The sequence below is a fragment of the Alternaria rosae genome (assembly GCF_020736505.1).
Source record: "Alternaria rosae strain MPI-PUGE-AT-0040 chromosome Unknown BKA58scaffold_3, whole genome shotgun sequence".
Classification (NCBI taxonomy): domain Eukaryota; kingdom Fungi; phylum Ascomycota; class Dothideomycetes; order Pleosporales; family Pleosporaceae; genus Alternaria; species Alternaria rosae.
In genome coordinates this window covers 2,878,281-2,891,745 of record NW_025763572.1, presented here as the reverse complement: position 1 = coordinate 2,891,745, position 13,465 = coordinate 2,878,281, and the positions used below count along the sequence as shown (strand labels likewise).

The following is a 13,465-nucleotide window of genomic DNA, read 5'->3' as shown; positions in this document are numbered from 1 at the left end:
GCCCACCGCCGCTCCCTGGACGACGCCTTCCAGTCGCGCGCAGTGCATTGGGAATTCGACACCGACGTTTCGCGGTAAGCATCACCCATTCCGAGTGTGTCGAGTCGCTTGGTGGGGCGCCTGGCTGGCTGGCCTTCGCACGTCCGTGGCTGGCTCGTCCCTCTCCCATGGTCCGCCGTCACCACCCAAAACAAAGCATACACGAATGCACACACTCGCACGACTCTCGCTGATACATTCTCCTCCTCTACAGACTCGCTCGCTAGCCCCCCCGCATGCACCATGTCGACTCGTAGAAGTCTTCGTTCGCGCAGAGACGCCCAGCAGCAGTCTGAACCCGACACGCCAGATGCCACGCCCTCGCGTAAGCGCAGGCGGGTGAGCAGCCCAACCACCACCAGTGTTGCGGCGAACTTGTACTCACTTGCACAGTTGAATGGCGCTGCCCAAGAGCCGGCTGCTTCAGCCGCCCCCGACCCGCCCCGTACCCGCATCACAGAGTCGGTCGCCAGCAACGACTCCAACACGACACTGCCCAACGGCGGAGACGCAGAAAACCCCATGGACCCCATAGAGCGCCAGAACATCGTCATAGCCGCCCTCCGTGTGCCCGGCTATGTGCCCCACGCCGCCATCGACTATGCCAACGACCTGCAGTCGCAGCGCAACAAGGGCAAGAACATCCCGGCCTTTGCCAAGATTGCTGCCCGCGACTGGTGCTTCTTCGTTCAGGACACGCAAGTTAGAATCGGCCGTGTAGACTCGAACACACGCTCCAATCAGCAGAGCTCCCAGCCCGACCTCTCTGGGCTGCCTCCAAGCGATCCCAACCGCCAGGACTGGGGTGTGCATATTGACCTCGGACCTGAGCGCCAGATATCTCGCGTCCACGCCGAGATCAACTTTGAGATTGACGACCAGCAGTGGTACATCACCGTAAATAGCCGCAACGGCCTCAAGCTGGACGACCGCCATCTTACCAGAGGAGACAAGGCACCCTTACACTCGGGTATTTGTATCAGCATCATGAGCACTCAGATGTTGTTCCTTCTCGCCAACCAGGAGGACCACTTCCACCCCATGTTGTGGCGTCAGGTTAAGAATGAGGACGCCGCCGAATCTGACAATGACGGCAACCCGCCGCCAAAATCCCATCAGCACGCGCATCCCAGCGGACCGACGCCTAAACGCGACCAGTACGATCCGTTTCCGCCGTCTTCGCACCCTCGCAACAAACACCAATCGTCACAAGCATACTACAATCAGATGACATCCACGCCTGGATACCCACAACCCGGTACCCCCATGACCTTCCGCGGCGAAAAGGACCCGCGCAGCAAAGGCTCACCTGCTACCTTCTCTCGAGCAGTTGTACTAGAAACTGGAGACGATATTGACTACAGCTTAGACTCAACCAAAGAAATCAAGCCGCCTCACAGTTATGCTCAGCTCATCGGTCAAGCAATCCTCAGTAGCGAGGAGGAGATGCTCACGCTTGCCAACATTTACGACTACATCAAGTCCCGGTACGCCTTCTTCCGCCACACAAACAGCGGCTGGCAGAACAGCATCCGACACAATCTGTCCCTCAACAAGTCGTTTGAAAAAGTTGCGCGCCGCACCGACGAGCCTGGCAAGGGTATGAAGTGGAAGATTGCAGAGTCAGAGAAGGAAGAGTTTATCAAGAAGCAACTGCTTAACCCTCGCAAGGGCGGTGGAATGGCAATCGGATACCGCATAGACGGCTCAGGGCCTAGTTCGCCCGCGCTGGGCAATCCATCTCAAGCCACCGAGCGCCTTGTGGGTGCCTTGGAGCGCGACAACCGCCAAATCCAATACCCTCCTCGCGTCAAGTCGCCTCCGCGATCCGCTACGCCTCCGCTTTCGTCGGTCCCGATGGCCACCGAATCCTATACTCCAGACCGCGGCCCACGCCCATTTGGAGGTTTCAAGCAATCGCCGACTATACGCGACCAGGATCGGTTCGTGACTCCGGCGAAGCGCCTTGTTTATGGAGCCAATGACGGCCAGGAACCTACTCACATCAAGCAGGACGAATCTCGACTGGAATCATCACCCGGTGTGGACCCCGTTAAGCAGAGTGTCCCTGGTATGAAGACTGACGTCGGCAACTCACCACCGACCCTGTACTCGGACACCGGATCGAACAATCTGAATGGCAACTATGATGCCAACCGGATGAACAATGCGCTCGTCACCCCACTTGTTTCCCGCCACGCACCCCGTCTCGCACCCCCCAGCACAGCTCAAATGCCCAGCCAGTACATGGCGTTCTCCAGTCCAGCACCGTTCTGGAAATTCGTCGACCTTCCCAGCACGCCTGCCAAAGCACCACTCGAACTCAGCCCTATCAAACTACAACGTCCAGACTTCAAGGATGGCGATGACGACGATCACCCTAGTTCACCCCCAATGCTGCCGTACAACAGCGCGGAGCCCGAAGATAATGAAGATCAAGACCAAGATGCCGAGGAGAAAGGCGAAGAAGAGGAAGATGCCGGTCCAGAGAGTCCAAGTCGTACCGTCTCCAGACCCGCCAGTCGGCATATTGGAAGCCAGCGTTCCCGGTCGAATAGCAATGTCAACGGGCTTGGATTGGGTATCGTTGGCAACGGAGGTATGGTTCGCGGTGCCAGCTTGACGAGCTTCGAGGAGGAGCCCGAGCCTGAGGAGGAAAGCTACGATCTTTCAAAGTATGTTTCGAAAGCACCCTGTCTTGAACAAGAGTATCGTACTAACATTTCCACAGGGGTTTCCAGAAAATCGGCTCCTTCCACCGCAGCATGGCTCAAGCCCACGGTCTCGGCAGCATCGGCAGCCGCGCTACCGCTACACCACCTCCCCATTTATCGCGCACTAGTGTTCCTGCAAACATGTAGAGTGCGTTGCAGGACGATTTAGAACAACAAACAGTAGAGATACATCATCTCTTTTCCCGCTTCGGCACAGACCCTAAACCATTCGACAACGCGAATGGCCCAAAATCACCAAAATGAGCGAAAGTTGGATTATGGCCGTTATGATGCTTTTCTTGCCGTGTGTTTGATTAGGTCCCGTTTCGGTTTCTCAGTACGGAAAGCTCCAAGCATGCAAGGAGTCGAGAGCGCTGTTCATATGGTTTACTGTCATCGTTTTATGGCCGCATTACTTTGTCGAATGAATTACTCCGCTTATGGCGTTCTATGGGGCATTATGGCATATTGGGCGAAAAAGGGTGCGTTATGATAATGATGGTGTGTTCAATGTTTGTTCATCTTCGAGTCTGCATCGGTAAGGGGGGAGGAGTAGGATAGGATGGTTATGCGTATGGATTATGGAGGATGATGTATGCTTGTAGTGTCAGTCACAAAGAATGAAAGCATATATTTTTGAGACTTGTTCTTATCCGGTCATTTGACGTGTCTGTCAATGTAAGGTTTGAAAGTATGACTTGCTCATCATGCACGACCTGTGGTCATGTTCGCTTCCACACCGAAGTTCACGTTACCGGTTTTAGACGATGATCGAGAGTTGCAACTACACCAGCCTACACATATTATGATCCGTCATCACTTTCAATCTCTTTCATTGTTCCCTTCCTGCTGGCCGTGCACGTAAGATAAGCTGCCTGGGTACCGATATACACAAATCCCTTCCCTTCATGTCTCACCCTCCACCATCGTCAGACCAATGCGTAATGCAGTCCACTCCACTCTACGCTAGTTAATCTCCTTATGAGGGAACCACTTGCTAGGCTTGAGGTTCTTCTCCTCGAGCGGCGCATCTAACACGCCCAATCGCCTTATCTCGCCTGCAGACGGTGCGTCGTCGCGTTTTATGTTGGCTTCGGCTTTGCGGTACGCGGCTTGCAGGGCGAGGGTACGAGCGGCCTGTTCAAACATTCAGATTAGCACGTATCTTTCGTGGGGTGTTGGAGTGCAGCAGGGCGTGGATGGGAATGGAGGGAGGTAATGGTACTTACCTCCTTCTTGTGGTGAAGGCACTCATAGTAGTCTTCAAGTACGGGTGCGCATTTTGCCTTGCCAGAGTCGTCCTCGGCGTTTGTGTTGGTCGTGTAGCATGCGAGGACTTCTTGCCAGAAGGGGAAGCAGCGGGATGGGCCTGGGATGTTTGTATTAGTTAAGTTTTGGAATGTGTATGAAGAGAAGCTGGTTGCGGTATTGTAGGGCAGCTAAGGGCAAGGTCGGAGAGCTTTGGAGGGTTGCGGCGCGAGCGAACGGGTTGATGGAGGCGGGGAAATGGAGCGAGTGGAGAGCTGATGCTGCCGTTTTTAAGGTGCGATGACCGTTTCGGGATACCGGATCCTATCCAAGAGGTCAAGGTCGTCTGTTCGACCTGTTGCTTGTGCTGCCGATCGTCTCCATGAACTCATATCGTGCCCTAGGTTCAGCGCCCGTCTTCGTATGACTGCAGCTGCCCTATGCGCCGACATTGCTGCTCGATCCCGCTTCTCCCCATTTTTTTCTTCTTGTTTTTGAAGTTCGTGTTGTCCGCGGAGGTATTCGCATCGTGCAGCCATCGTTATCGCTCTTCGCATTCGATCCAGGTTCGCTCTTCGTAGTGCCATTGCGCTCGCTCCGCTGCCTCCGCCAACCCCCAAAGCTCCCAAGATTGTCCCCGAGTAAGTGAATCGTACGTACCACCAGCAAGTCCGTATCCTGAAGCCATTGTCGCGGTGTTTAAGTGGGGGTCTTGAGTCGCGATGTGCTGCTGCTGTGAACTCGGGCAGCTTGTGTTACGTCAGCAGTGCACGGCCCTTTTGGCGCTGATCCGATGGCGCTGGGCCTGCGCTGTTCACACCCAGCATCTCTACATCGTTTAGCAAACCATGTCTGCATCTTTTCTTTTCGCAATTCAGACTCGGCGCATAGGTAGTACGTATAAAAAACAGCTTTCGTCAGGAACAAACTCGCAATATTCTTAAATGATCCATAGTTTTTGTTCTACATCCGATATCCTGTAAGCATGCATGCTTTACTTCGTAACCCGGTGAAGGAAACCCCGCCACAGCCACATAACTTGGCTGCATGCACCATGTCCCCGTCCCCGTCCCCGTCCCCCTCTTCAGCTGAGCTCGCCAGGCTGTGACTTTGCATCAGCATTCCTCAAATCTAAGACGGACAGGCGCTCTTGCCGCATCCGTTTCTAGCAATGCCGTGGCAAAGGGTACCTTTGATGATTTTCTCGGAATTCTTCCCCAATTCGACATCAGGAACCCGCCCAGACATGTCTAACAACGAAAACGTCTGTGTCGGTTGTAAGCATTCGATCGCGGACGAAACGATCAAAGGGGACTTTACCCTGAGACATGACGCATTTCGGATTGAATTCGAAGAAACCGTCGTGGGAGCAAGGTCTGGGTGCCGAAACTGCGCTCTCATCCTCGATGCTATCACCACTTCTGTTGGGAATGAACACCCAAATTCGACCAGAAAATCATTCTGGATTTTGAGTTTACCACGCAATCAACAACTTACAATTATGTTGGGCGATGGTATCGAGATCTTCCGTTCCAATTGTATGTCAAGTCATTGTACAGGTACTCGAGCTGACCCTATGTACAGACCATCCACAAGGTTCTGAGCGTCGCAGATTGGATATATGGAACGTCAAGGAGTTACGCGCACTCTCTGGCGATACATCCTCCCAACAAACCTTTCGTGTGATTCAGGACTGGAGGACTAGTTGTATGGAGCATCACGAGCAGTGTATGCAACGGGTGGTCAGTCCACTACCTAAGAGAATCCTCGAGATCGGGGCTACTCGTATATACCTTAGAGAGCAACCTAGCAGTCCAGCTTCATACGCTTGTCTTAGTCATTGTTGGGGGCCGCATGGCCCGGCTCTCCAGTTGAAAGCTGATACTTTGGAGTATCTGAATAAGGGTTTTGTAACATCCGATCTGCCTCAGACGTTCCGAGATGCCGTGGAGGTCTGTCGTCGTCTACAAATCCGCTACATTTGGATTGATGCACTATGTGAGAACTTTTGGGAGTCAACTTTGTTTGAAAGGAACGCAGCTGAACAATTGCAGGCATTCTTCAAGACAACGAAGAGGACTGGAAAGAAGCTGCTGCCACGATGGCCAGTATCTACGAAAATTCGCACATCACTATTGCAGCTACCGCTAGCCAGGACAGTGACGGCGGTTTATTCTCTCATCGGCCTGCAGTGAGACGTCTGAACAAGCATCCGTACCTGTGCGTCCGGACTTCAATAGACAGCTTCCCAATGAAATCCATGGGTATTCCGCCGAATTCAATGCCACTGCTAACCCGCGCCTGGGTGTACCAAGAACGAAGGCTATCAACCCGCACCATACATTTTGGGAAAGGACAGGTGTACTGGGAGTGCCAGTCTCAATTTGCCTCTGAGGATGCTGGCGAAGACCGGATCTGGCAAACGCACGGCGAAGATCGAGGTAAGTTGTTGCCGTACGAAATGCTTGTGAGACCTACACTGACTTCGTATCTTCACCTTTGTAGGCCACTTTTGGGAAGTAGATTGGGGAGATCAAACTCTCAACGCCAGTAAGCATTGGCAGAAGATGGTCATGGAGTACACCGCCCTGCGACTGACCTACGAGAGCGATCGTTTGCCTGCTATTGCGGCCTTGGGGGAAAGAACGTCGAAACTGCGGAAAGCAGACGACGTCTATATCTCGGGAATGTGGAAGAATAGCATACTTGCAGACCTTTTGTGGGAACTGAATTGGAAATCTCGCAGACCGCGCCCCACCCAGATGGTCCCTTCTTGGTCTTGGGCATCAACGCAGAGCTTAGGGATTATGTGGGACTCTACTATTAAATTCCCCGAACGAACCAAAGTCGTCAGCTTGGAGTATACTGCTATTGGTGCCGCCAATCTTGGAAAAGTCATCGACGCTAGCATCACCTTGAGCGTACCCGTTTTGAACTTGACTGCCGCAGATGAGCTTGTTCCAGCTGATATCAATGGTCTTAATAATCACGAGCGCTTCGAGGACATCTTCAAGTCAACTTCGTTCGAGCAACTATTCAGACAATATGGCCTGAGTGTTAAATCGAGTGCCTTTAAAAACGACTACGACTTGACCACCGCCAATCCCCCAAATATCTATGGACGTAACATAAAGCTCTTGGTTGCGAGGTATCGCGATGTTTATTTGAGCGGAATCGTCATTCAGCGAACAACCGAGAATGCCGAGAAGTACGAGAGGATAGGTTTTCTTTCTGTTTGCATGGAAACGACCAAATCCGGAGTCTTGGAGCAGAACGATGGAGATTTGGAAGAAAGTGACGAGTATCGTCAAGAGAAAATTGGAGAGACGAAAGAAGGAATAGACAGCCTAATAATGGCATTGCCGATGGAAGAGGTGAAAATTGTGTAAACATTTACTATGCAATTAGTCATGAGCACGTAGTTATCGTCTTGTTCACTACGAAATGTAGGCTACCTATACTTAGGATTGTGAACAGAAATATCCGACTAGGCTTGTTGTCCTACTAACAAGAAATCTCGACGTTATCAGCACACTGCGTTATTTAGCACCACGATTAAAGGTTCCATAAGTAAAGTCACGTAGTATTGTAGGAGACGATAGAATGAGTAGACAAGAGGTGAAACGTCTGATAATGAGCTCATTTGATGCTAGCTACTGTATCCGACTGCTCCATAGATATACCAATGAAAACCAAGATACATGAAAACCGCATCTACTTCTACAGGCGAAGCTACAAGAAATCGAACCGTCGTGACGCCCATGCGCATTATTGCACCTAAATAGGCACATTAATCCCACGAACACGACGCAAGTGATTCGCCTCCTCAACCGACCACTTCTTCTTCCCCGGCTGAGCCTGCTTCGCCTGGACACGAACAGCCAACTCCTTCTCCGTCTTCTTCGCCGCCTCCCACTTGGCCTTATCTTTTTGCTCCTTCTCCTTCTCATACTGCTTCCGCTGCTGCGACATCATCTGATCAGCATCGTTTTTCTGTTTCGCCTCGGCCTCCCATTTGGCCTTGCGCTCAACATAGTTGAGGTGCTTTTGCATCTTTACCTTGGCTTTCGTCACGGCTCGGCCGAAACGCTCGTTGTGCTCGAGGTAGAGCGCGTAGTCCTTTGGGTCTGGGATCTTGCCTTCGACGTCGAGCTGAGTGAGCTTATTGACGACTTTGCGGAAGATGTTCTCGCCGAGAGGGGTTTGGACAGCGGAAAAGGCGTCGATGTCAGAGTACTCTGGGAGACGCTCCGAGCGGATGAGGGCCCAGTATCGGTTGAAGATTTGCTGCGTGTACAGCATCATGCCGAGGTATTCTGCGGCGCTGCAGAGCTGGATGTCCTCGTATGTTCCCGGGGCTTCATAAGGGCGCAGCTCCTTCGCGTACTTCTTCCAGGTGGTGATTTCGTTGAAGTGTAAGATGAGATCCTGGACCATGCGCACTTCAAGTTCTGCGGGCAGCTTGATTACAAGTGGATCGGAGCCAGCTACCATCTCTTTCTTTATGGAAATGGCACGGAAAAGAGCGATTGGCATCTCGGCTACTGGTGCGTTCTCGCTGTCGACGATTTGCACCTTTGGTCCCCGCGCTAGGACCTTGCGGTCGGCATGGGAGAGCGTGTAGATCTTGGCCACGTTGCTCATCTTGGTCTCGGTCTCTTGCATGGCTTTCTTGGGACCAGGAGCGGTCACGAATGCCGAAGCGAGGATGTTGGCCTTGCCATTAGGAGATGGAGCGGCGGCATTCGTGTCCTTTTGAGCGGCAAGCTCAATCTGCCTGGCAAAGGGAATGGGCGCCATCTCTGCTTTGTTGTTTACAAGAAGATGGGAGTAATTGGTATGATGCAGACAACTTGTTTCTTGTCTAGCAAAGCTTGGAAGTTGCTAGTGGTGATCCAGAGCTGATATCGACGCGTAGATTGTGGCGTGAGTTGAGAGCAGATCCAGCTGTTGTGATGGAGAACGGCTAGGAGGGAAAAGGGGGGTGATCTATATAGGGAAGGGGAGACTAAATCGATAGTGAATTTAAGAGAAGCCATGGCATTAGGCTGACGAGAGTCTGAGGCTGTAGACTTACTTCGTTCATTGTGCACGAGTGAATGTACCCTGCACGTGGCGATGCGCTACTCAGATCAGACGTGACATGCGCAAAAACACCGTCTCTCCAGCCCACTGCTGCTCATCTTTCACTAAGGCAACGACACGAAAGTGCTTGCGGCGTGGAAATTGAATGCTATGGCCCCAGACGATGTCTACAACGAATAAGTAGACCTAGCATAGGTATATATCTACAAGAAGATAGAAGATGCGCTTCAGTCAAAGGCTGAGGATTGATCTTAAAGCGAAGGGTAGCTTGACATGCGATCACGCGATGGGATATTCTGTTTGACAGCAAGCATCTTCGCCGCTACTGATGGTCTTTAGGATCAAACGTTCCGCATCTTTTGTCAGGAATGGCATAGTTGCTACTCTATCGACTGTTTACCGTGCCGGGTGTTTTATCGATCGTGTATCTTCCGATTCCGATTCCATGGCTTTTACTGCTTCTGGTTTCCGTTTGATGAGCGTGGCAGTTATGTGGCATTCGCGGTGTTGAGAGGATGAACGGCTGATAGGACGCGATGCTGAGCTTGCTGCGGTTTGCGTGGGGCTGAGGTTGGCGAGGCCGGCAGAACACCAGGCTGCACTGTTGCGGCGGCGTCGCCTGGTGGCCTCGCCAAACTGTGCCGCAAAAAGTGGTCACTTACCAACACCAAGGGCTCGGGTGATGCGATTTTCCATGTCGCATCGAAAGTGGGTATCGTGTTCTTGATCTGCGAGGATGATCGACGTGAATGCGAGGCCTCTACTGAAAGACTTGCGAGGCTGTGGTGCTGTAGGGTCATCGCATCCCAAGGTAGTTCACCAAATCTCACTTGCAACGATGCACAATTCTTTGAACAGTTGATTTGTTTGATTCAAGTTTCGTTTTTTATTAAGTTTAGAAGGCTAAAGAAGCTTGCTTCTGTTCCAGCATCCGATTCAACTGCTCCCAGGTCGACTGAGGAGAGTGCTTCTTCCAAGAACTTGCTTGAAGTGTAGGAGATGAACCTACAGTCTCCGCGCATCCAGTATCCCAAGTCGAAAGAAGGTCAGCGATAGCGCAAAGGTGCTTCAGGAAGTGTTTGCTCCGCAAGCAGAGGACCACCTCCCGAGAGGCAGAGTCGCCACGGGCGTGCTCATGTCTCGACCCCGCGCTGTCGCTTTCCCTAGTTCTCCCGACCCAGTCCTCCTTCGCAACAGAGACGAGCTATCACAGCGGCATCGCAGATGCATGTATAACTTTTGTCGCCGCCTCTCGGTGTATCCAGCTGACACTCAATGCCAGGCCAAGTAAGCGTAATTCGTGAACGTGAATCGCGTCAGATCGTAAAGAGTCATGGCATGCCACAGGCTCAACGAAGAGATAGCGCATCCGTCCAGGAGTTGTAAAACGACATTAACAAACGGGAAAAAAGCACAACAAAAATCCCAAAACCGAGTGTGCCTGACCTCGCGAGCCGTGAGGCTGTTGTTTAACCGTCTTCCGTTTGAAATGCCCGACATGCATGCCTCCCAGAGATGCTGTATTCAAGTAAATGAAAAGACCTGGTCCGGCCGTTGTGGTAGACAAAAAAGGAAAACGCTCGCTAAAAACAAACAAGATAACGTGAGAGCAGGTATCAAAAAGAAAATGTACGGAGAAGGAGAGGAGAAATGACGCTCGCTAAAAGGAATCAATGATAAAACGCCGTCCCATGCCGGTTGAGTAGTGATGTTTGCACACCATGTCGTGAATATCGCATTCGTCTCGTGTCGGGCGTCGCAAGGTTGGTGCGCTGGGCAACCTGCGCGGTAAAGGGAAGAGCAAGGGGGACTGGCCAGGTCCACGCTTCCCAGCATCGGCAGAGAACAGGTGCATAGACCACAGTCGAGTTTGTCATCCAGCTTATGTGAATGCTGCGTACTGTGGTGCGAATCCTGTGTCCCATCCGAAACCGCCGAAGCCTCCGTGTACGGCGCTTGACCCGCACTGCTGGGCTAGCACGCTCGGCAGAGGAAGGGCTGGTATCGGTGCCGACGCTGGGGGCGGGCTGTAGTACGAACTTGACGTGTATGGGCTGGTGCTTGGCGCGTACGGGCTGGTGCATGGCGCATACGGGCTCGTCGAGTTGTACGGCTGGCTGTAGGAGGGTGTCGGCGACGGAAGTTGGATCGCTTCGAAGCCCATGTTGCCCATGGTGCTCCAGAATGTTGGTCCAGTTTCACCGCAGGTAGCGATGGTCGGGCTGGGCGTCGATGGGACCACTCTCCATGTATCGACCGGGGCTGAGTGCGACTGGTACTGCTGTGTTGGCACCCACCAGTTGGCAGAGCCGGGCGAGCTTGGGAGAAGCGGTGCCGGTCGGACAACGTCGACGATCCTGGGAGGAGGAGGAAGGAGCGGGAGGAACAAGCCCATGATGGCGCTCTTGACGTCCTCACCTCGTCCCTCGAGTAGCTCTCCCGCACCGTCCTCTTCGAGCCCTTCCAGAGCCTTGACACCAGTTCGGAAGACGTAGCGGTTGACTGCCTGGACAAATCCATCTTGAAGTTTCTTCAGTTGCTGCTCCTTCTCGGCCCACTCCCAGGTGCTGGCGGATACATCGACGGAGTAGATGTCCTTGTGGTACTCGATAAGCGCTTCGATAGTCTCCGGTGTAAGCTTGAATGCGACCTCATGTTGTGAAACCATGTCGACGTGTACGACGTAGGCCTCGATGTGGATTAGCTGATAGTTGAAGAGCGCTTCTACCAGCGGGTTGGAGTCCTTGCGCAGTTCCGAGTCCGGGGCCTTTGGAACCATGATTGAGCACAGCGACCACATTGCGTTGGGTCCTGAAAGAGTTTCTGTGAGACACCTTGTGTGTTGCTGGACGCTGTTCAACGGACGCTTGACGCGGTTGACCCTCTTGAGGGTTTGTGTTAACCATGGCTCGACCTTGGAGGCTAGTACGACGTTGACATTTGATCGGGGCGCAAAGGCCGCAGCCGAGGCGGGTAGTAACGAGATCGGCATGTTGTATGTGTGGTATGTGCGAGACGTTTGCGATATTAGGATGGGACGATTTATCAAAGATTCAAAGAAAATAACAAAAGAGAGGTTGTAAGAAAATGTCTCTGGCGGATATAATTTCTCGAGAGGCGCCTTGGATTGAGGAGGAGAGACAGGGAGGGGCGGGCGAATGAGGATGGGGGAAGGCGAGGTGGGAGGAGGGTGAAGAAGGCTAGTGGTGGTGGTGGGTGGGATCTCTTAAGAGCTTACAAGCGACGATCATGGGTCGGCGTGGCCACACTTGTCGGCAAGGATTTCATGCACACTGCCCCGTTTAGCTGCACTGCGCATCTAGCTTGTTTAAACGTGCATACGGCCAAAGTCCGCAGCTGCAGGTCTAGTCGGATCTAAGCTGACCGACGGACACGGCGAGCGCGTTGCGCACGCGTGGATAGGCGGATGCGTGTGGTGCGCGAAGATTGCGATGCTCTCATGGCTGCGAGTGTTGTGCGAACGACTACTCGGCCATGCACGCACGGAGATGACTGCGAAAGAGGCGTCTGATCAGCCTCCCCAGTGGAAATAGCAAATGTAATCGACGACTATGGCCGAATAGTGCTGTGCACCAGGGCAGCTGAAGACGGTCTCACGGTTGCAGATGCATACGAGGCCGCAGAAACCTGATCGGGAGGCCGCAGCAGCCACGGAACCTGCACATGGATACACGCCGTAGGCGAGCGTCGCAGCATCCTCGAGCCTGCGACTGCGCTTATAGTTGGGCGTCGAGCATCTGGTGTTGCGACATGACACGGATTCCAGAAGCCTTCTTTGGGCGTCCGGATGCAGAGAGCACAGCAGCGGCTTTGCTACCCTTTTGGGGAGTGTGCGGTTAAAGGGAGGACGAGCCCTCTACGCTTGTCAAGGGGTTTCGCAGAGCAGGACTTTCACAGTGGGTGTAGTCGTGGTAGTCTTGGGCCATCTACAGGTTGACGTTGCTTGAGCCTAAAAATGGGCTCGAAACAGTCAGCCCAATCAGCGGGCCCAGCAGGGGTGTGAGCAGGGTTCTCTACCGAAAAACCCGCGATCATGTGAGCCGCAGACGGCCCAGAAGTTTATCATGCCAGAGTCCATGGTCGAGTAGCTTCGGCGCCTGCTGAAGCACGATGCGATATTCTACGACTCCTGCTCGCGCAATTGTGCCCTCATGACGATGATGCTGCTCCTGCGAAGAAGCAAGAGGATTGCCGAAGTGGCGTCGGCATTTGCGCCACTCTCGCTTAGCCTGCACAGCCGCAGACACGTGCGCTTCGGCGGTGACGATGCCACCTCGAGGCAGATCAATTCGGCGCTGCCGATGTCACCTCTACAGTACCGACACAATCGGGCCTCATGACGATGTTACCCACAATGA

At 53.1% G+C, this 13,465-nt stretch overlaps 5 protein-coding genes across 5 annotated transcripts; 2 read left to right on the top strand and 3 right to left on the bottom strand.

The window, feature by feature from the left end:
- Positions 1–282: 282 nt before the first annotated feature.
- Positions 283–2,900, top strand: BKA58DRAFT_438105 (fork head domain-containing protein; the record flags this gene model as incomplete). Its single annotated transcript, XM_046173563.1, has 3 exons — positions 283–378; positions 433–2,714; positions 2,771–2,900. 3 exons carry the CDS (start codon positions 283–285, stop codon positions 2,898–2,900), a joined length of 2,508 nt encoding a protein of 835 aa, XP_046028131.1.
- Positions 2,901–3,386: 486 nt separating this feature from the next.
- Positions 3,387–4,726, bottom strand: BKA58DRAFT_381133 (NADH:ubiquinone oxidoreductase 11.5kD subunit). Its single transcript, XM_046169974.1, has 3 exons — positions 4,662–4,726; positions 3,983–4,122; positions 3,387–3,890 (listed from the first exon to the last, which is right to left on the bottom strand). The coding sequence occupies exons 1-3, from the start codon at positions 4,687–4,689 to the stop codon at positions 3,720–3,722; spliced, it is 339 nt and encodes a 112-aa protein (XP_046028130.1). The 5' UTR covers positions 4,690–4,726; the 3' UTR covers positions 3,387–3,719.
- A 107-nt stretch (positions 4,727–4,833) lies between these two features.
- On the top strand, positions 4,834–7,503 carry BKA58DRAFT_136521 (heterokaryon incompatibility protein-domain-containing protein). The gene is made up of 4 exons (XM_046164493.1): positions 4,834–5,539; positions 5,586–5,999; positions 6,056–6,442; positions 6,507–7,503. Exons 1-4 carry the CDS (start codon positions 5,173–5,175, stop codon positions 7,388–7,390), a joined length of 2,052 nt encoding a protein of 683 aa, XP_046028129.1. The 5' UTR covers positions 4,834–5,172; the 3' UTR covers positions 7,391–7,503.
- A 275-nt stretch (positions 7,504–7,778) lies between these two features.
- Positions 7,779–9,084, bottom strand: BKA58DRAFT_419513 (uncharacterized protein; the record flags this gene model as incomplete). Its single annotated transcript, XM_046172717.1, has 1 exon — positions 7,779–9,084. Exon 1 carries the CDS (start codon positions 8,799–8,801, stop codon positions 7,779–7,781), a length of 1,023 nt encoding a protein of 340 aa, XP_046028128.1. The 5' UTR covers positions 8,802–9,084.
- Positions 9,085–10,695: 1,611 nt separating this feature from the next.
- On the bottom strand, positions 10,696–12,381 carry BKA58DRAFT_136506 (uncharacterized protein). The gene has a single exon (XM_046164492.1). The coding sequence runs from the start codon at positions 12,076–12,078 to the stop codon at positions 10,969–10,971; it is 1,110 nt and encodes a 369-aa protein (XP_046028127.1). The 5' UTR covers positions 12,079–12,381; the 3' UTR covers positions 10,696–10,968.
- Between the last annotated feature and the right edge of the window lie 1,084 nt (positions 12,382–13,465).